General features: G+C 41.8%; 1 protein-coding gene across 1 annotated transcript in view; it reads left to right on the top strand.

Annotated features, from left to right (window-relative positions):
• scn8ab (sodium channel, voltage gated, type VIII, alpha subunit b) overlaps positions 1 to 21,097 on the top strand; it is a 70,684-nt gene that overhangs the window by 883 nt on the left and 48,704 nt on the right. The window contains exons 2-4 of the mRNA XM_060867267.1: positions 4,726 to 5,063; positions 14,439 to 14,558; positions 15,429 to 15,517. Coding sequence (XP_060723250.1) covers positions 4,782 to 5,063; positions 14,439 to 14,558; positions 15,429 to 15,517 — 491 coding nt within the window. The 5' untranslated portion in view covers positions 4,726 to 4,781. The remainder of the gene's footprint in view (positions 1 to 4,725; positions 5,064 to 14,438; positions 14,559 to 15,428; positions 15,518 to 21,097) is intronic.

The raw sequence follows: 21,097 nt of genomic DNA, 5'->3' as shown, positions 1-21,097 counted from the left end.
ATATTTACAAAATGAATATTACACAACTGTAGACTGTACCATTGTATAGACAGTTTTAAACCTAAATCAACCTATAAATCAGCTGCATCCAGAGTGTAAAAGTTATTAACAAATAATCATTTAGATCTCAGGTGATATGTCAGAGAAGTGTGTGGTGACGTCACAATCCATCGCTGTGGTGACGTCACAAGCGTCCGTCGTTTGTTATGGGTTCACACGGCGTGAGTTAGAGAGTCTCCAGCGTGTCAGGGATTGTGGAAAACCTGAGCACAAGTAGGCCATGAAGACTGTTGAAGCAGCTCAGGGATGATGATGAAGGTCATGATGATGATGATGATGATGATAAAGATGCTAATTCTGTGTGATTTTCTACCATATATAATTATAGGTTTTCTAAAATGGAAAGGAAATATGTTATTTATTATTGTTGTAATTTTGTATTTTAATAATAGTAATTTAAATCCAGGACTCTCAGTGTGTGTGTGTGTGTGTGTGTGTGTGTGTGTGTGTGTGTGTATGTGTGTGTGTGTGTGTATGTGTGTGTGTGTATGTGTGTGTGTGTGGGTGTAATAAAGTTCTTCCTCAAATTACCAAACTATTTCAAGTTGATTTATTGATCTTTGGATCAAAAACATTTTTCTGAATCTTGGTCCAACAATAAATCGATTCAGTTTTTTTTTTAATTCACTGATTTTCAAAAAAAACTGTTTTTTCTTTTCAGATTATTGATTTAAGTAAAGAAAAAACCCCACATGCTCCGCCTCCTAGGCTAACATTCATACATTCTAATGTTCTAGGTTGTAGTGGGTGTGGCTTTGATGAGCTAAATGCTAAACAAAGGATCTTCAGCTAACGGCTAACATCTCGGACTGCAACTTTAAAATATGGCTTCAGATATAAATGAATAGAAAGATTATAGATCTGGATTGAGTGTTTGTGTGAGTGTGTGTGTGTGTGTGTGTGTGTGTGTGTGTTACTGCACAACATGGCAGCTCATGTAATAACGAGCCCCAATTCAACCAACTTCTTACATCTCGAGTCTCGTGACAGTTTGTTTGTCCATCTCACTGTGAAGATTCTGGCATTTGATTCATGATTCATTAAGTTATAGCACAAAAATTATATAGCAATCTTTGGACAACAAATTTATCAGATTCATGTTTAAACTAAACCAAATTGATTTTGTACAACTATTTGAACAGTGAATTTATTCAGTTAGTGATTCAGTGAATTTTTTGTAAATGTTTAGACAAACAATGAACTGAGCTGATTTATTTTAATTTGAATCAAAAGTGATTTTTTATTATCTGAATGGCTTCAATTTATGATTAACTGAATGTAGTTTAGAATCAGAAACCATTTTTGTAAATCTTTAGACTGTCATTAATTGACATGTCATTAATTGAATTAATTTGACAACTCAAACTTTCTGAATCAATGGAACATTATAATTCCTTTAAATGTTTTGAAATTATTTTTCATAATTTCTCTTGTTTATTTAATCCACTGTGTAATCATAATTTTTTTTGATTGTCAGGAATTATAATATTGATTCATTAAGAACACTGAAAGCTGAGCTGTGTGTGTGGGTGTGTGTGTGCGTGCTGCAGTAAACTCTAAGAGCAGACTCTAAGCGGTGTGTAAAGCTGCTGTATGTGTAATTGAAGTATTGGCTGTGTCTCAGTCGGTGAGTGCGTCGTATAGCTGCACTTCAGCGCATCTGCAGGGCGTCACCACCGCCGACAGGCCGAATGACCATCGGATCCTTTCATTCGCATTACTTTTAGTGGTTAATCTGATCTTCTAAGAACATCTGAGCAAAAAAATAAAGCATTTTACTTCAGAGAGATCAGATGTGTCTGCTGTCTGATGCTTCATGTGCACAGAAGGTTTGCTTTCACATTTATCTGAATTCACTGTGCAAAAAGTTTCATCCTTAATCTGTGTTTGTGATTAAGGGGTCTTAGCTTTCTGAAGTGTTCGACCTGGAAAAGGAACACCAGTGTGAAAATTAGGTTATGTTCACACTAGCAGGAGCAACCTCTCACGTTGTTTGTTGTTTATCTCTTGGAGACATGTAGTGTTGTTGTTGCTTGTGGGCGTGGCCTGTGCCATGGGAGTGCATTAAATAACGCTTTTATGTCTTATGTGTTTACATGTTACACACTCACTTTATGCCAGATTTGATTAGCAAAACCAGCTAACTGTGCTAGCCACGTATGCTCTCCAGAGACACTAGCAATGTCTCACCATCTGATTCCTTCAAAGTTTTATTTATTCTTGGTCATGGCTCCATATTCATGAACTGAGAGCTTGTATCTGATGAGAAAATATTTTATATTTTTGCAGGAATTAAAGAACTGAACAAACATTGCACAACATTCACGTCAGGATCTGAGACAAGGAATCGTTTGAAACGATCATTTGGATTTGTTGCTTGTAAATTTACATTGAATTGAACAATTGTAGAAAATAACCTGCTGTGTTGTTAGTGTTTACTCTGAACAGTGATTCGGAGCTTCAGATCAGTGTGATGTTTTTTACACGTACAGTAAACATTCTGCTTCAGGGTTTAACTGCAAACTTTCCTCACTTTCTTACTTTTAATGCTATTTGCATGATGTTATCTAATTTAGCCTAGCAGCTAGCATTAAGAAGAATCAGCCAGTTGTTACTGAACCTGTATGAACTGGTTTTGGTTTCTGTGTTTACATTGAGCATGCTAATGATTAGCAATCAATGTGCTTGTTTTTTTTATCATAATACTCTAATTTATCAGAATAAAGATGTTGATGATGATCAAGTGATGATTTTACAAACATGAAATAAAATAGTTTTGTATTTAGCTTTGTGTATTTAAGATTAGCACTCAGTAGCTTTAGCTAGCTGATCTAGCAGGAGTCTTTGGTCTGGAAGCAGATTGATGGTGATGAATTGTTTTATTTTCTATTTATTTCAAATGAAGTGATTTTTGTAAATCAAGAAAGATTCCAGCAAAACTTTCTGAATCACTGAAATATTAAAATCTATTAGTTTTAAAAATAACATCATACCACATTAAACTGCCTCAAGACGTGAGCACATAAAACACAGTAAAGAAACTAGCTAGCTAGGAAATTCATTTTGATTGCTAACATTTAGACACATGCTGCTTTTAATTCAGCTGACTAGAAATAAACATATAGTTTAAATAGGAAGTTTTCCTCAACACCATCAGTGTGATGTCATGTCAAAATGGCCGCTGAAATAAATATCACTTTTAAATGAGTTTATATCAGAGTTTAGATGAATGATTAAAGAGACAATAGTTGGTTGAATCTAGACCAGATTTATGAAATTAAATACATCATAGTTCAACTAAATGCAGCTTAACATACAGTAGGGTTAACTACACAATACAGACAAAAGTAGGTGCCCCTGACCTCCACAACCATGTGTGTCTCTTCCACATGATGTGTGATTCAGATGGGGGCACTTTCTTTGGTCTGAATAGTGTAGCTACCCTACACTGGAGTCAAAGCATTTTGACTGATGTGATCTTGTGCTTATTCAGTATGGTGATGTCACTATAGCTTTATTACATATTAGTGTAAATTCATTCACTTTATCTCCTGTGTGTGTGTATGTGTGGTATGTGTGTGTATGATGTGGTGAAGGAGTCTCTAGTGTGTGAATGTGTGTGTGTGTGTATGATGTGGTGAAGGAGTTTCCAGTGTTTGTATGTTTGTGTATACATGTATGTGTCCAAGCTGAGATTTTTCTCAGCTGAACGAATAAAGAGAGACTGCTAAGGGGACGAGTGTTTAGAGCTGAGAGAATAAAGAGAGACTGCTGAGGGGACGAGTGTTTAGAGCTGAGAGAATAAAGAGAGACTGCTGAGGGGACGAGTGTTTAGAGCTGAGAGAATAAAGAGAGACCGCTGAGGGGACGAGTGTTTAGAGATGAGAGTGTAAAGAGAGACCGCTGAGGGGACGAGTGTTTAGAGCTGAGAGAATAAAGAGAGACCGCTGAGGGGACGAGTGTTTAGAGCTGAGAGAATAAAGAGAGACCGCTGAGGGGACGAGTGTTTAGAGCTGAGAGAATAAAGAGAGACCGCTGAGGGGACGAGTGTTTAGAGCTGAGAGAATAAAGAGAGACTGCTGACGGGACGAGTGTTTAGAGCTGAGACAATAAAGAGAGACTGCTGAGGGGACGAGTGTTTAGAGCTGAGAGAATAAACAGAGACCGCTGAGGGGACGAGTGTTTAGAGCTGAGAGAATAAAGAGAGACCGCTGAGGGGAAGAGTGTTTAGAGCTGAGACAATAAAGAGAGACTGCTGAGGGGACGAGTGTTTAGAGCTGAGAGAATGAAGAGAGACTGCTGAGGGGACGAGTGTTTAGAGCTGACAGAACAGAACAGACAACAGAAAGTGAATAAAATGTTCTTTAAATAATAAAAGATTGTAATTGTTGGTAATTTGCTAAGGATTTGAGATTAACACTCTTGGAGTCGTGCTGTCAAAAGGACCATTTTTGTTGTGTATATTATTTTAGCTCATTGTTTTTCTTATTAACTGAATCATATTGTACTTGTGAGAACATGAGATCATATTTTTTTTTTAAGTACAATTGAAGAGTTCAAAGATATTGTTCATATCTGTCTTCACATCAGAACACCTATCTGAAGTGTTCTGTGTTCAATAAATTGGACGATGTTTACTTTTACGTGTCTCCTTCGGTCCCTCAGAACCAGCTGTCTTGGATGGATTCTAAATAAAGAGGGCTCTGCTGCAGGATGACAATATGGCCGCCCCGCTGCTCGCACCCCCAGGCCCCGATAGCTTCAAAAAATTCACCCCGGAGTCTTTGGCCAACATCGAGAAGCGCATCGCTGAGGAGAAGAAGAAGAAACCCGTCAAACCGCGGTCTGACAGCAGTCATCGTGACGATGACGAGAACAATGGGCCGAAGCCCAACAGCGACCTGGAGGCAGGGAAGGGCCTGCCCTTTATCTACGGGGATGTCCCCTCGAACATGGTGGCAGTGCCCCTGGAGGACTTGGACCCCTTCTATTTGAACAAGAAAGTAAGTGAAATATCACCTCTTCCTTTCAAGCTGTGGGTGTTTCAGGAAAACGGGTGTGATGGAATGATGGGTGTGGCTTTCTAAATATAGGAAGGAAAACTCATTTAATGATTTGAATATGCAAACTATTTCTTTAGATAATTTGCATAGCTGTTGTGAAATACCAGTTAGACCTGAAAAGTTTGCTTTTCCTTAAAAATGGATAAAGTTTTATTCTGTTTTGTTCAAACCATAAGATTATAACAGACTAAAGACTCAGACTAATAAAGTTATACACATATTACTGTCTGGACCTGGCTGTTGTGAAGCATGGTGGTGGTGGCATCATGATCTCTTGGTTGAGTCACAGTTATGTCGTACTCTTTTCTTTTTCAATAATGGATTTAATGTCAATCTGTCAAGGTTTTTAATCACTAAACTGTGATTTGTTTTTTTCTGTCACACGTTCAGGTTTCAGAGCTTTTTAACCATCATGTCTGCTGAGAATATGAGAAATGTCTGAAAACCAGGAATACTAAATGAGAAGTTTACTTTATACTTAATATTTTATATCACTTTATCATCTATCTTTCTTCAAGATAATGTTCAAATATAAAATGTGACATTCTGAACACTCACTCACTCACTCATTCATTTTCTACCACTTATCCGAACTACCTTGGGTCACGGGGAGCCTGTGCCTATCTCAGGTGTCATCGGGCATCAAGGCAGGATACACCCTGGACGGAGTGCCAACCCATCGCAGGGCACACACACACACACACTCTCATTCACTCATGCAATCACACACTACGGACAATTTTCCAGAGATGCCAATCAACCTACCATGCATGTCTTTGGACCGGGGGAGGAAACCAGAGTACCCGGAGGAAACCCCCGAGGCACGGGGAGAACATGCAAACTCCACACACACAAGGTGGAGGTGGGAATCGAACCCCCGACCCTGGAGGTGTGAGGCGAATGTGCTAACCACTAAGCCACCGTGCCCCCCACATTCTGAACATCTACTGGCTAATTTACTGTAGCCATAACAACACTTTTATTAGTTCTAGCTAAATAACTAGACTAGTTTTCTGTCTAGATTAGATTTATAATCCTCAGTAGTACAGATGAAATAAAGATAAATGTAAACGTTAGCATCTACAGTCATTCCTACTTGAATGTTTACATTAATCTCTTCATATTTGCTCAAACTGCAAAAAATACACTTTAGTTACTTCCTCCTATAAAGGAAAAGTTATGAAATGCACATTAACTTATAACCCGACTAAAAACATCATTTTTGCTTCTTAATACAATAATAAACTATAGAAATAAGATGTGGCAGTAGAATAAAACAATAAGAAAGAATAAAACAAGAAAAGAACTTGCTGTTCATTTGCAAAAGGCCAGATGTTAGAGATGTTCTGGAATAGAATCATTTGACAACCCTGATTTGTGTGTGAAAAGAATAGAATATGAATAGACGTCAATAAAATTACAACATCAGTAAGTATTTGAATCCTTATTTTTAATGATCAAACTTCAGAAGACCAGAGATTTTAGCTTCCAGTTCTGGCCCAGTTCGGTTTAACGACCTTCAGTTTCTTCCTGTGTCTCGTTGCTCTTCTGTGCACTTCTTCTTTTGTGTTTTTGGATTTAACTCGTACGGCTAGAGGTCAGTGTGGAAGAGAAACTCAGAAACCCCTTCTGCTGAGTCATTTATGTCGCTTGAATAATCCACTCACTCCATCAGAGGAGGAAAGTGTGTTCTGATTAGCAGTAGCTAGCTGGCTGTCTTGCGTTTCTGATCATGTTCTCACCCAGTGAGCACAGAACCATGCGGCGGTTCGGCTGCAGGACGTGAGGAGGCATGTTTACAGACACTTTACATTTCCACCAGAGGGGACGCCAAAACTTCCTTTAACACACAGCAAGCTCCTCGTCCACATCTGCTCACTGATTATTATAATTATAATTTAGTCACAGGCTTCTGGCACTTATTTAATTAACTCCAGACTTATAAAATGTCTATAGTGGATGTTTAATTCCTTAATGGAGACAAAATCAGAGAAACACTGTGGTGCAGGTGTGTTATTGAAACATTTTTTAAATAATTTGTTCACTGAATCATCAACACCACCACTCAGGATATTTATTTGTTAAAAAACATTATTTATATAAATTTATTATTATTTTGTTGGAATTGTGGAATAGTTTTAAATGCTGGTGTAAAACTGTGTGATTTTTATTCAGTCAGCAGTGTAGGCTGAGTGCTCTGATGACTTAACACTGCCACCTGCAGGTCTGGAGCTCTTGATCACAACAAGCAGTGTGGAGTCACAGGGAGTGTGTGAGCTCAGACTCATGAAACTGGTTTCTTTTTCACATAACCCTCACAGATGGTGTGTGAACATTACATACACTGAAGACTTGAAGACTTCTACAGAGGGACGACTGAAGGTTCAACATTTTTTATAAGCATAGTGATAATAAAACTATATTGCTTTGAGATGATGCATTATCACAATTCCAAATGTTTTAAGATCAGGACCAATACATACAGCAGTGTATTGTCAAGTCAAGTCAAGAAGCTTTTATTGTCATTTCAGACATATATAGCTGTTGCAATACACCGTGAAATTAGACAGCGTTTCTCCGGGACCATGGAGCTACATAAAACAAAGACAGGGCTAAGGACTTAGTAAGTAGTCCTATATACATAAAGTGCATCTGTGCAAACAGTGCAAGACAAAATACAGTGCAGGACAAATAAGGGCGTGCAAACAAGACAGCACGCAAAAGACAATAGACAAAAGACAATAAACAGAAACAGCAGTGACCAGTGTAAATACTGTATGTTCAACAATATATTGTGTACAAAAATACTGGAATGAACACCTTAGTATTATATCAGCAGTTACATGGGGTGTTGTAAAGTATTGTGCAAAACAGCAATCGACTGAAATGTCAGACAGAATGTGCAAAGAGCAAAAAACAGTGCGCAAAACAGCATCAAACAGTTTGATGGATGTATATTGGAAGTGTGTGTATTTGGTGTAGGTCTGTGCAGTCCATACAGTTGATGTGCATGTGTGTGTTGTGCTCGGTTCAGTTCAGTTATTAAGGAGTCTGATGGCTTGTGGAAAGAAACTGTTACACAGTCTGGTCGTGAGGGCCTGAATGCTTCGGTACATTTTTCCAGACGGCAGGTGGGTGAAGAGTGTGTGTGAGAGGGGTGTGTGGTTATCCACAATGCTGTTGGCTTTGTGGATGCAGCGTGGCATAAATGTCCATGATAGAGGAAAGAGAGACTCCAATAACCTTCTCAGCTGTCCTCACTATTCGCTGCAGGGTCTTGTGATCAGAGATGGTACAGTTCACAAACCAGACAGTGATGCAGCTGCTCAGAATGCTCTCAATGGTCCCTATGTAAAAAGTAGTCAGAATGGGGGGAGGGAGATGTGCCTTTCTCAGCCTTCGTAAAAAGTAGAGATGCTGCTGGTCTTTCTTGGCGATGGAGGGGGTGTTGAGTGACCAGGTGAAGTTCTCCGCTAGATGAACACCAAGAAAATTGCTGCTCTTGACGATCTCTACAGATGATCCGTCGATGTTCAGCGGAGAGTGGTCGCTCTGTGCTCTTCTGAAGTCAACAACCATCTCTTTGGTTTTATCAACATTCAGAGACAGGTTGTTGGCTCTACACCAGGCAGTTAGCTCTTTCACCTCCTCTCTGTATGCTGACTTGTCGTTCTTGCTGATGAGACCCACCACAGTCGTGTCATCAGCGAACTTGATGATATGGTTTGATCTGTGCATTGCTACACAGTCGTGAGTAAGCAAGGTGAACAGCAGTGTGCTTAACATGCAGCCCTGAGGGGCTCCAGTGTTCAGTGTGGTGGTGCTGGAGATGCTGTTCCCGATCTGGACTGAATGAGGTCTCCCAGTCAAAAAGTCTAGGATCCAGTTGCAGAGGGAGGTGTTTAGTCCCAGCAGGCTCAGCTTCCCAGTCAGTTGCTGAGGGATGATTGTGTTGAATGCTGAACTAAAGTTTATGAACAGCATTCGTATAAAATTGTCTTTATTTTCCAGGTGGGTGAGGACAAAATTAAGTGCCGTGGTAATGGCATCGTCTGTAGAGCGGTTTGGACGATATGCAAACTGTAGGGGGTCCAACAAGGGTGGAAACTGGGTCTTGATGTGCCTCTTGACGAGCTTCTCGAAGCACTTCATAAGGATGGGTGTGAGTGCGACAGAACAATAGTCATTGGGGCAGGACACTTCTTTGTAGACTTCTTTGGGGTGGGGACAATGGTGGATGTCTTGAGGCACGTAGGTACAATAGCGCTGTCAGGGAAATTCTGAAGATGTCAGTGAAGACATCCACTGGCTGTTCAGCTCATTCCCTGAGCACCCTGCCAGGAATGTTGTCTGGATCAGCAGCCTTCCGTGGGTTAACTCTGCATATAGCCAGCAGCCGTGAATAGACAGAGTACCTGATCATTGGGGGGAGGGATGGTCTTATTTTGCCGCTACATTGATCTGCACCTCAAACTGAGTGTAGAAGTCATTCAGCTCATATGGGAGGGAGGCATCACTTTGATTGCCTGTATGCCCTGCCTTGCACCTTGCACCATTCCGTGTTGATGTAAACAATCACACTACCATCGCAAGCCTTACCGCGCAGAGCTGAATTTCTGTCGGTGCGAAACGGGGTGTGTCCATCTAGCTGAATGGCGGTTGTCTACATGAACAAAGCTTTCTCTGGTGTCCATGTACTAGCAACAGTCAGGCTAAAAACCGTAAATAGCACCATATTGTATCCGGAGTGGCTGCTGTGTGCTACTGCCGTGCCGCCATCTTGGAGACACTCATTGAGTGTGTGATGATCTAATATCACTAAAAATGAGCTCAGAGTGTCACATTAGACTTTCTCCAGCTTGTGGATATCATGATATCTTATTGAATATTGTTTATATGTATATGTATGGTTTATATTTTTTATTAATGGATTTAAATATTTAATGCAATAATTTATTAATATACATATATTTTATTAAGTACAGATTAAAAAAAGGTATCTCATCGTATACAATGAGTGTGTGTATTTTGTATAAATACAGCAGTGTTGAGGAAAGTGTTAAGGAATTTAAGATGATTTTTACTGTAACTGTTTTACTGCTGCAGTGTGTGAAAGTAAAACCTAACCGTCCATGAGAAAAGATTTGTCTTGTGTCTGTTTCTGAGAACAGACTTTGTTCCCGAGGATTTAATTGTGTATTTAAATGTACAACACCACAACATCTGCCCTTACATGTCCGAGTAAGAGACGTTCGAAGGAAAAGCGCTAGACTTTACCTTTAATGGGTAGTTCTGGAGGTGAGGCGGTGTTCAGTATGTAGGTTAGAGGATGGATCGCTCTGCAGCTTTCTCCTCGATGAATAGAGCAATATTTAGAGGGTGGGAAGCCAACAGTCTGTCGCAGTGGTGTGTGTGTATATTTGTTTGTCTGTGTGTATGTGTGAGTGTGTGTGTGATAGAGAGTGTGTGTTTGACTGTGTGTGTGTTTGAGTGTGTGTGTGAGTGTGCGTGCGTGAGGGTGCATGTGTGTGTGAGTGTGTGTGTGTTTTTTTGTGTGCGTGAGTGTGTGTGTTTGTGTGTGTGTATGTGAGTGTGTGTGTTTGTGTGAGTGTGTGTGTGTGTGTGTGAGTGTGTGTTTTTGTGGTTTTGTGTGTGTGTGGGGGGAAAGCCTGTACTCAATATTCAGTAACACACCGAGCCTGCTGGTTTATTCACAGCTTCAGGATTCAGTGTCTAATTGACAGATGCCTGAAACGGACGACATGTTTTTCATGTCTGACATACGAGTCGCATCATTTTACATTTTACTGAAACATGCTGTTTTAATTACACTGAGAGAGAGAGAGAGAGAGAGAGAGAGAGAGAGAGAGGAATGAGGGATGGACTGAAGCAGGCCACAGACTGAAAGAAAGACAGAGAGAAACTCAACATTACTGCATCTATTTATAATCTAATTAGATTTCAGGAAGATTCTCACTCACACACCCTGAGTGTCTCTGGTGTTTCCCCTTGTGTGTGTGTGTGTTTGAGTGTGTGAGAGAGAGTGTGAGAGAGAGAGAAATCAAAAGCGTTTGAGTGTGAGTGTGAGTGTGATTGTGTGTGTGTGTGATTGTGGGTGATTGTGTGTGTGTAAGTGTGTGCGTGCGTGTGTTTTTGTGTGTGTGTGTGTGATTGTGTGTGTGTGTGTGTGAGAGAGAGAGAAAGCAAGAAAGTGTGATTTTGTGTGTGTGTGTGTGTGAGAGAGAGAGAGAGAGAGAGAGAGAGAAAACAAGTGCGTGTGTATGTGGATTGTGTGTGGGTAAGTGTGTGTGTAAGTGTGTGTTTGGATTGTGTGTGGATTGTGTTGCAAGTGTGTGTGTGTGTGAGTGTGAGAGAGAGAGAAAGCAAGAGAATGTGAGTGTGATTGTTTGCGTAAGTGTGTGTGTATGTGATTGTTTGTTAGCGTGTGTGATTGTGTGTCTGTGTGCTGCAGAATGATGATGTGAGGGTAATGCCGAGTTGTTCGTAAAAGAATAAATAAATAAAAAAGATTTTTTCCCACATTCTTAAAAGCCAAATAAACACAGTGTGAAGAACCTGAACATGTTCTGTGTACAGAACTTAAAGTCTTTACTGGATACTGAAGAGTTTTAGCTACATGAAGATTAAAGATTAGAAAGTGTTAATGTTCTATAGACGTTAACGTTGGGACAAGCAGCCGGTGATTAATGAGGCGCCTGACTGATTGTAGCAGGAAGTTGTTCTGGAATTTGGACACTTTGGGATCTTCTACCAGCTGGATGAAGGAGGACTAGTTTAGGGAGGGATGGGAGGTGTCAGCTGGTGAACTGGTGGATTTACTGAGGCAGTGTTTGTGGAAGAGATCCTGAGCTGGAGTTCGAGGCAGAGGGTTCTTTGACGTTCCTTTGCAGGAAACACTATAGTTCCCACAACAGGGATGACAGTGCTGAAGCTGTTGAGGAAGCTCTCAGTGACATTTCATCACCACAACATATGGTGAGCTCTTCTCTGTTTATTGGTCTGGGAGGTGGTGTGAGACCAGGTGAGGTCCTCAGACATGCACTCAGTTGATCAGACAAGCTTACAGGTGACATTGGTTTGAGTGGTGCACACTGGTCCTCCTTGAGCTGACAACACTCCACTTTCTGATATTCCTCCATTCTGTATGCCATCTCATGGAGTTCCACTGCTGTGGTGATATATTCAAACTTCATGATGAAGATTGATCTGAACAGTTCGCGGTTTCTGTAGTTTCACCCAAACCTGCTACGCAGCTCACAGCTGTGACCTCGCTTTCTCACAGGAAATACATCAGTTCACTTCAGTTTTATTGACATAGTGTTTTGAATGATGGACACGGTCGCAAAGGAGCTTTACCGAAGTCCAGATGAGATTTAGCTGTTTTGACCTGGCCACTGAAGTCCTTGAGAAGAGACGAGGAAAAAAACTTCAAATTAGAATCATACAAGAATCTTCATATAGACTTTATATATATTTTCATCAGGTAGCAGGAGGAACATGTAGCTCGATAGAGAGAAAGAAAAAGCCCAGATTGTTAGCAAGACTTTGGGACAGCCAGAAGGTGATAAGGTGACAAGCCCTGGGACATAAAACACCATCCACTCCACCATCAGTTGAGTGAATGTTAGAGTGAGTCCTACGTTTGGATATTATCTATATGGGCTAAAAAATGAAAGTGAATAATCACACCGAGGTCTTTTACTGCTGCACATGATGTAATAGAAAGACCATCCAGAGTTACTCTGTAATCAGAAAGCTTACTTCTAGCTGTCTGTGGTCCTGGTACAAGAACTTCTGTCTTGTCAGAGTTAAGTAGGAGGACGTTAGAAGCGTCCACTGTCTAATGTCCATCACACAATATTCAATCTTATTAAGCTGGTGACTCACATCTGACTTCTCTGAAACATATAGCTGCGTGTTATCAGTATCACTTTACCAGTAATGTTACCAAGATGTAGGATCTATAAGGAGAAAACAGAAAGCATCGTTTCTAGATGTACAAAGTTCCTAGGTTTACTCTCAATAGCATGAGCAGTTCAATGTTCAGGGATTAAACTGACAGGAGCTTGCAAAGTTGGCTTGGTGTTAAGACAACCTCTTGTCCTCTGGAACCTCAGATCCTCTTGGAGAGATTAGATCTTACAGTTGGCCTGGGAACCTCTGAGGATTCTCTAGGAGGAGCTGAAATTTGTGGCCATGGATAGAGGATTCTAAACCAAGCTCCTCAGCCTGCAGCCAACCACAACACCTACCAGGAAAAGTGAAAGGAATACAAATGAATGAAGGAATGAATGACAGAGAACACAAGAATCGTTATACTTCTTATCCAGTAGAAACTGTGCTAAATGAATAGAGAATGTTGTTTAAAGGTAAAACATAGAAATTTTAATGGACTTAAATCAGAACCTTGTGGGGCGCCATGTCATGTTTTTATGGTTATAATGTTTCTCCATTAAAAAACAACAAAAGACAAAAAACAAACAAAATAAACATCCTTTAGCAGTATTCTGAGAGATATTTCAGCTAGAGTTCATCATATCTATTATATATAATACTACTACTACTAATACTACTACTAATAATACCTACTATGAGCACTACTAACAATGTTGGAGTGATTAAAGGATGTTGAGAGATCACAGGATGATTTTTGCCACATCAGCCAGGCAGTGAGATTCTGAGGGAGCGTTGCAGTGCTCTTCCCCCTCATTGATTCGGAGTCAGCACTTACTGTTCTTGATGGATAGTGATGTTAGCCGTTAGCATTAGCATTAGTGTTACACCCTTCCAGTAAATGGTCTGCTCTCTTGGCCAGTGCTCACTGCGGTTCTCTTCCAGTTATTATTATATCATGAGAAACACTTTGCTGCTTAATGTTTTAAGCTTTAAGTTTATGGTCCTTGACCTTCACACAGGAATGTTACACAGTGGAAATCTGACCTACCATCATTATTTCGTTCAGGGTTTTCTGCTCATTTTTGTCACATTTATTTTGTCATGCAACTCAGATGTATTAATAATGAGTACATGTGGAAACAGAATATTTCAGTTTTACTTCAAGAACAGCAGATGAACATTGAGACATAATAAATACTGGTGTTTATTAACATGGATTTTCTCTGTTGAATAAACAAACAAATAAATAAACAATTAAAATTAATTTCTATAGAAAATTACATATGTGTCTGTTACTTCATCTTTAATTTCAATGTTCTGATTTCACTAATTTCTGATTTGTTAATTTGTCTCTCTCTCTCTCTCTCTCTCTCTCTCTCTCTCTCTCTCTCTCTGCAGACCTTTATAGTGCTAAACAAAGGGAAAACGATCTTCCGTTTCAGTGCCACACCCTCGTTGTATATCATCAGCCCCTTTAGTCTGCTCAGGCGAATAGCTATTAAAATTTTGATACATTCATATCCTTTTCACTGCTTACAACTTAAACTCTGTACTTTCGAGTCATCAGCTGGTTCCTGTTTATTTCTGTTCCGTTCGAGTTTATTTGTGTAGAACTCTGAACATGTTGTTTTTTTGTTGTCTTGCTGAAATCTCTGTTTATGTTGTGGAGAATTTCAGCGCTCTGACTGTGTCTGGATCTTTTTGATGATCTCCTGCTTTGTGTTTATAAAAGTGACTCCATCACACTTACTGATGACTCGTGAGGAAAAAACTCTGATCTAATCATCAGCATAAGCTTCATCTACTGTTGACCTTTGACCTTAGGAATGGTGACAGTGATGTTAATGAAGGTTTCAGTGGAAATCATGTTCTTCATTATTGACTCTCTTCAGACTTTAAATCTCACAGAATCATTTATTTGTTAAATAATAAAATAAACAATAAACCGATCATCAGTCACTCCATAAAGTCACATGTAAAATATTGTTTTTGCTTTTTTGACATTTAGATTTATTTTACACAATAACACTTTTACACCAATAATCAAATAATTATTATAACTCTATTCATGATTCATAAAATAAACTTAATTTGAATCTTTTTTTATGCTGGATAACATTTTTGTAGCTTTGAACTGTTTTAAAATTAATATCAGTTATTAATTTTTCAGTCATTTGCATATTAGATAAAATTATATTTTTATTTTAAGGTGGCTCTTAGTGTGAGTGTGTGAATGTGTCTGTTTATATATGTGTATTTATGTGTGTGTGCATGTGTGTGTCTGTGTGTATGTCTGTGTGTATGTGTCTGTGTGTGTGTGTGTGAGTATGTGTCCGGTTGTGAAAGAGACGGATTTTGTTCCAGAACTTTCCTTAACTCTCCCTCACAGTTTTCAGCATGATCATAATGTGCACCATTTTAACCAACTGTGTGTTCATGACATTCAGCAACCCGCCAGAATGGTCCAAACAAGTCGAGTGAGTAATTCTACTCTGTTTTACTTCTGTTTCATTCTGATGTGTGTCTTTTATTTTAGAATAGAACATAATAGAATTGTGAGGTTTTCTAGTCAGTTCTGTTCCATTCTGATTGTTTTATTCTGTTGTATTTTTGTCATATATTCTACTGTATTATAATCTATTAGTTAATTTTTTTCTATTCTGCATTTCTCAACTCTGTTTGTTCCATTGTGTTGTATTTGACATGTTCACTATCTTCTATTCTGGTCCCATCTAATCTAATCTAATCTATCTAATCCAATATATTTTATTCTTTAGAACATTCTAACCTCTATTCAATTCTGTATTTTACTGTTTTCATCTATCTATCTATCTATCTATCTATCTATCTATCTATCTATCTATCTATCTATCTATTAAACATATATCCCTACATATATTTAATTTTGTTCAGTTCTGCTGTCTTCTATATGTTGTGTTCAAATCTATCTAATGCATTGTGTTGAATCTGTAGTTTTTTGTTTTAGTAATAAATAGAGATGGAGGACAGAATTTTTGCAAAGATCCTGAAGTGTAATTAGTGTGTGCTTCACAATAACCATAAGATGTTGAACACACACACACACACAATTACACTCACTCACACACACGCACGCACAGAGCTATATAGTGGTGTGAAAAAGTGTTGGCCCCTTCCTGATTTTTTATTTGTTTGCATGTTTGTCACTGTTTCAGATCATCAAAAAATGTAAATATTATTCAAAGATAACACAAGTAAACACAACATGCAGTTTTTAAATGTTTGATTATTAGGGGAAAACAAAATTCAAACCCACATGGCCCTGTGTGAAAAAATGTTTGCCCCCAAACCTAATAACTGGTTGGGCAGCCCTTAGCAGCAAGAACTGCAATCAAGCATTTGTGATAACTTACAATGAGGCAGTGAACTGGACCCTTTAGTCCACTCATCTTTTGTTGTAATTCAGCCACATTGGAGGGTTTTTATGCATGAACTGCCATTTTAAGGTCATGCCACAGCATCTCAATAGGATTCAGGTCAGGATGTTGACTAGGCTACTCCAAAGTCTTCATTTTGTTTTTCTTCAGCCAGTCAGAGGTGGAATTGCTGGTGTGTTTTGGATCATTGTCCTGATGCAGAACTACACCAGATTATGTATGTAACCCGGTTCCCTGAGAAGGGAATGAGACGCTGCGTCAGGGCTGAAATGCTTCTGTGATGGAGTTGTGTCTGAAGCTCTGTGTGCACACACACTAATTTAATGGCTCGGGAAGGACACGTGATGAAGTGATTACGCGTCAGTAAGTCATTATAAGTGCATCTACGTCACATTACTCCAGCTTCTATTTGTCTGAAGGAAGCGCGAGAGGACGCCTGGGGCATGGCCAGCGACGCAGCGTCTTGTTCCCTTCTCAGGGAACCAGGTTACATACGTAAGCTGGTGTAGTTCCCTTTCGAGGGAACTTGACGCTGCATCAGGGCTGACGCTATGGGAACGCCAATACCCACACCACCACGCACCAATCGCTGACTGTGCCAGAGGTTGTGAGAGAGCACAAGCAGACTGGGAACAGATCATCAATGGTCCTGCAGGACCTGGGACCCTGGAGTGGGGTTTATGTCTAGGTTCTAGAACCTGATAAAGGTGTGCGGAGAGGAACACCCATGGCCAAGACACTGAACGAGGCGATACCCTTAGTAGAGTGAGCCCTGATGCAGAGAGGTGAGGCAAGACAGCGCACCTCATAGGCCTGAGTAATGGCAGATTATGATTATGGGTAGTGGAGGCCATTACTCAGGCCTATGAGGTGAGGCAAGACGGCGCACCTCATAGGCCTGAGTAATGGCCTCCACTACCCATTGTGCCAGGCACTGTTTAGAAACCGGATTACCCCATTCCAGCCCCCAAAACAGACAAAAAGGGTAGAGCTAGAGCGGTGGATATAAGCCTTCAAGGCCCTTACTGGGCAAAGCAAATGCAGCCTCTCCTGTTCCACCGACTCATGGGGCAGGGGACAGTAGACCTGCAGGATGACTGGACAACCCGCCATCCTGGGCACTTTAGGGATATATCCTGCCCTGGGGTGCAGAATAGCCTTGGAAATGCCAGAGGCAAATTCTAGGTAGGCGGGGGCAATCGAGGTCACAGGAAGGAGGGCACGGTCTACAGGAAGGCCTCATAGAGCATATAGCTTCCTAGTGGTGGGAGCCCTAGCATTCAGTAGAGTCTCTGACACTTCAGATGAGAGGCCTGCCTCTAGGAAGGGAGAGGGGAGATCGTAGCCAAAGTAGTGCATTCTAGCTAGGACTTGTGGGAGAAGAGCTACTGGGGGGTGTACAGACTCGGCAACGTCCATACCAAGGCATCCAGGGCCAAATTACTCCATACCAAGGCATTCCGCCATAAAAATCTGCCAAATCCACTCCACCACATGGGGGTGCAAACTCCACTCCCCGGGCCTCAGCACCTGCCTCAACAGGAAGTCTGCCTCCCGATTTACATGCCCGAAATGAAAATCGCTCTCAGCGAAAGGAACCTGGTCTCTGCCCAGAGCAGAACCTGCTGCATGAACCTGAATGGGGCACGAATGAAGACCACCTGGATGATTGATATAGGACACCACCACAGTGCTGTCTGGCTGTACTAAAACATGGCAGCCCCTGAGGTGTGGAAGAAAGTGTTTCAATGCTAGAAACACAGCTCTCATCTCCAGGAAATTTATGTGCCATGAGAGATAGGGGCCCTTCCATAGACCTTGGGCAGGGCTGCCATCCAAGGCCGCTCCCCAGCTCAAAAGCGAGGCGTCCCTCCAAAGATTCCTGTGATGGTGACACGCCCCTAGAGTGGGACCCAAGTCCAGGAACTGGGGTCTTTTCCACATTAGAAGCGTATGAAGCCCATGCCGTGTAACCCTTATAACCCTGAGGGGATGTCTGCGAGGACTAAAGAACACACCACTGAGCCAGAGCTGGAATGGCCTCATGTGAAGCAGACCCAAAGGGATAACGTTGGCTGCTGCTGACATGAGGCCAAGCACCCTCTGTGCCTCGGCAACAGAGGGGCCTCGACCTAGCCGAATAGCTTTCATTGCTGACAAAATGGAAGCCACCCGAGCGGGAGACAGATGTGCCCGCATCATGGTGGAGTCCCAAACTACCCCTAGAAAGGTGGTTCTCTGAGAAGGATCTGCCAATAATCATGGGCAACACACCCTGAAAATGCGGAGGACGGGAGGAGGACTGGATCCTGTACCCTTTTTCTACAGTACCTAGGACCCAATGAGACACCCCTGGCAGACGTTTCCATGCTGGTTGTCTGATAGTGGTGTCAACCTCGCGCAGACCTCCCGGGTGCCCTGAAACAGCGCACTGGCCGGTGCTAACCCAGGGAGATCTGTGCAGGGAAGAGCAGCAGGCACAGACCCTACTGCTCCCCGAAATGCTGGAGGCGGCGGGGCGGGCAGTAGTGGGAGCCTTCCTGAGTAGGATGTTCCTAGGAACCTTGGCCCTCGGGCATCAGGACTCCTTCATAGCCTGCCTGGCCGAGATGATGGACCTAAGGTCCCCTCTCACCTGATGGGTCTGGGCTATCCAGCCTCCCTAGTCTTAGACGGGGGCATGGGCCGCCACACTAACCCTTTTTACTGCCCTGAGTGAGCTAGGAGGGGGTTGGGTGCGGCTGGAAGATGGCCCAGGCTGCTAGCCGCAGCGAGTGAGAAACTCCCTGAATGTTGCCGACTGGCGTTTCACTTCCTGGTGCCTGTTGACGACAGTACTCACTGCATCGCCGAACAAACTCTGAGGTGAAATCGGGGCGACCAGGAAAAAGGACTTATCCTTATCCCTCTCCATGGCAACCAGTGCAGCCAATGAATGGCCTATACAGCGGGTGAGCTGCTTTGTGGCACGGAGCACAAGGTCGGTGGCTCGGCGGAGCTCAGCTACCACCTGAGGTCCCAACCCCTCGCCACCGTCGAGCTCTGTCATCAGTTCAGCCTGGTAGGCCTGCAAAACTGCCATGGTGTGAATGGCCACACCTGCTTGGCTTGCTGCCGTGTAGGCCTTACACACAAGGGCTGAAGTAGTCCTACAAGGCTTGGTTGGAAGGGCAGGTTTCCTTCATGCGGGTGATGTAGGTGAGAGATAGCTTGCAAGCATCTCTTCAATCCCAGGCATATCCCCATATCCATGATTTTCAAGCCCTTTAATGGCTGAATAGTCAGACATGATGGGAAAAAAGACGTGCTGAAAATGGATTCCCCCAAGACCTCGACACCTCCGCATGGAGGTCTGGGAAAAATGGCAGCCGCCTGCATGAAGGTGAAAGTGGTTAGGCCAATCTAGATGTAACCTAGACACAGCATGTGTCACCACCTCGAGGAGCTCCTCAAACGCAGAACACCACAGAAAGCCCCTCCCCACTTGCATCGAGCTCCTCAGAGCAGCATGCTCTCTTCCGAGTCGGGAGAAATCGCAGCGCAAGCTCCCGAGACTGAAACCAAGCGAACAGGGGAGAGTCAGGGGAGAGCAAGAGAAAGGGAAATACCTTTTTCTCCACTTCCGCTTACTCAACCTACGAACCCCACGATCGAAGCTGCCGCACCGCCTCGGCAGAAGTGGGACCCGAACCACGAGGCGCAGCCGAAGCTGAAAAAACAGAGGGTGGTATTGAAGAGTAAGCAGAGGGAATCCCTCACAATGCACGCAGCCAGGACAAGCCAGACAAACAATTGACACACATACACAGAGCGATTCCTGAAGACAAAGAAGCTGGAGTAATTTGATGTAGATTCCCTTATATGGACTTACTGGTGTGTAATCACTTTGTCACGTTTCCTTCCTGAGCCATTAAATTGGCATGTGTGCACACAGACCTTCAGACACAACTTCCTCACAGAAGCATTTCCCATAGCGTCAAGTTCGCTTCAGCTTGAGGTCACGAACAGATGGCCTCACATTGTCCTTCAGGATTTTTTGTAGACAGCAGAATTCATTGTTCCATTTATCACAGCAAGTCTTCCAGGTCCTGAAGCAGCAAAACAGCCCCAGACCTTCACACTACCACCACCATATTTTACTGTTGGTATGATATTCTTTTTCTGAAATGCAGTGTTACTTTTATGCCAGATGTATTGGGATACACACTTTCCAAAAATTTCAACTTTTGTCTCGTCAGTCTACAGAGTATTTTCCGAAAAAAAAGTTGGGGATCATCAAGATGTTTTCTGGCAAATCTGAGACAAGCCTCCTGGGAAGGTTCACCAATGTTCCATGTTTTCCCCATTTGTGTATAACGGCTCTCACTGTGGTTTGCTGGAGTCCCAACGCTTTAGAAATGGCTTTATAACCTTTTCCAGCCTGATAGATCTCAATTACTTTCTTTCTCATTTGTTCTGAATTACTTTGGATCTCAGCATGATGTGTAGCTTTTGAGTATCTTTTGGTCTACTTCACTTTGTCACTCAGGTCTTATTTAAGTGATTTCTTGATAGTGAACAGGTGTGGCAGTAATCAGGCCTATGTGTGGCTAGAGAAATTAAACTCAGGTGTGATAAACCACAGTTAAGTTATGTTTTAAC

The sequence above is a fragment of the Tachysurus vachellii genome, chromosome 4 (assembly GCF_030014155.1).
Source record: "Tachysurus vachellii isolate PV-2020 chromosome 4, HZAU_Pvac_v1, whole genome shotgun sequence".
NCBI lineage: Eukaryota > Metazoa > Chordata > Actinopteri > Siluriformes > Bagridae > Tachysurus > Tachysurus vachellii.
Note: the sequence above shows the minus strand (reverse complement) of the source record. Positions and strands in the feature narration are given on the sequence as shown.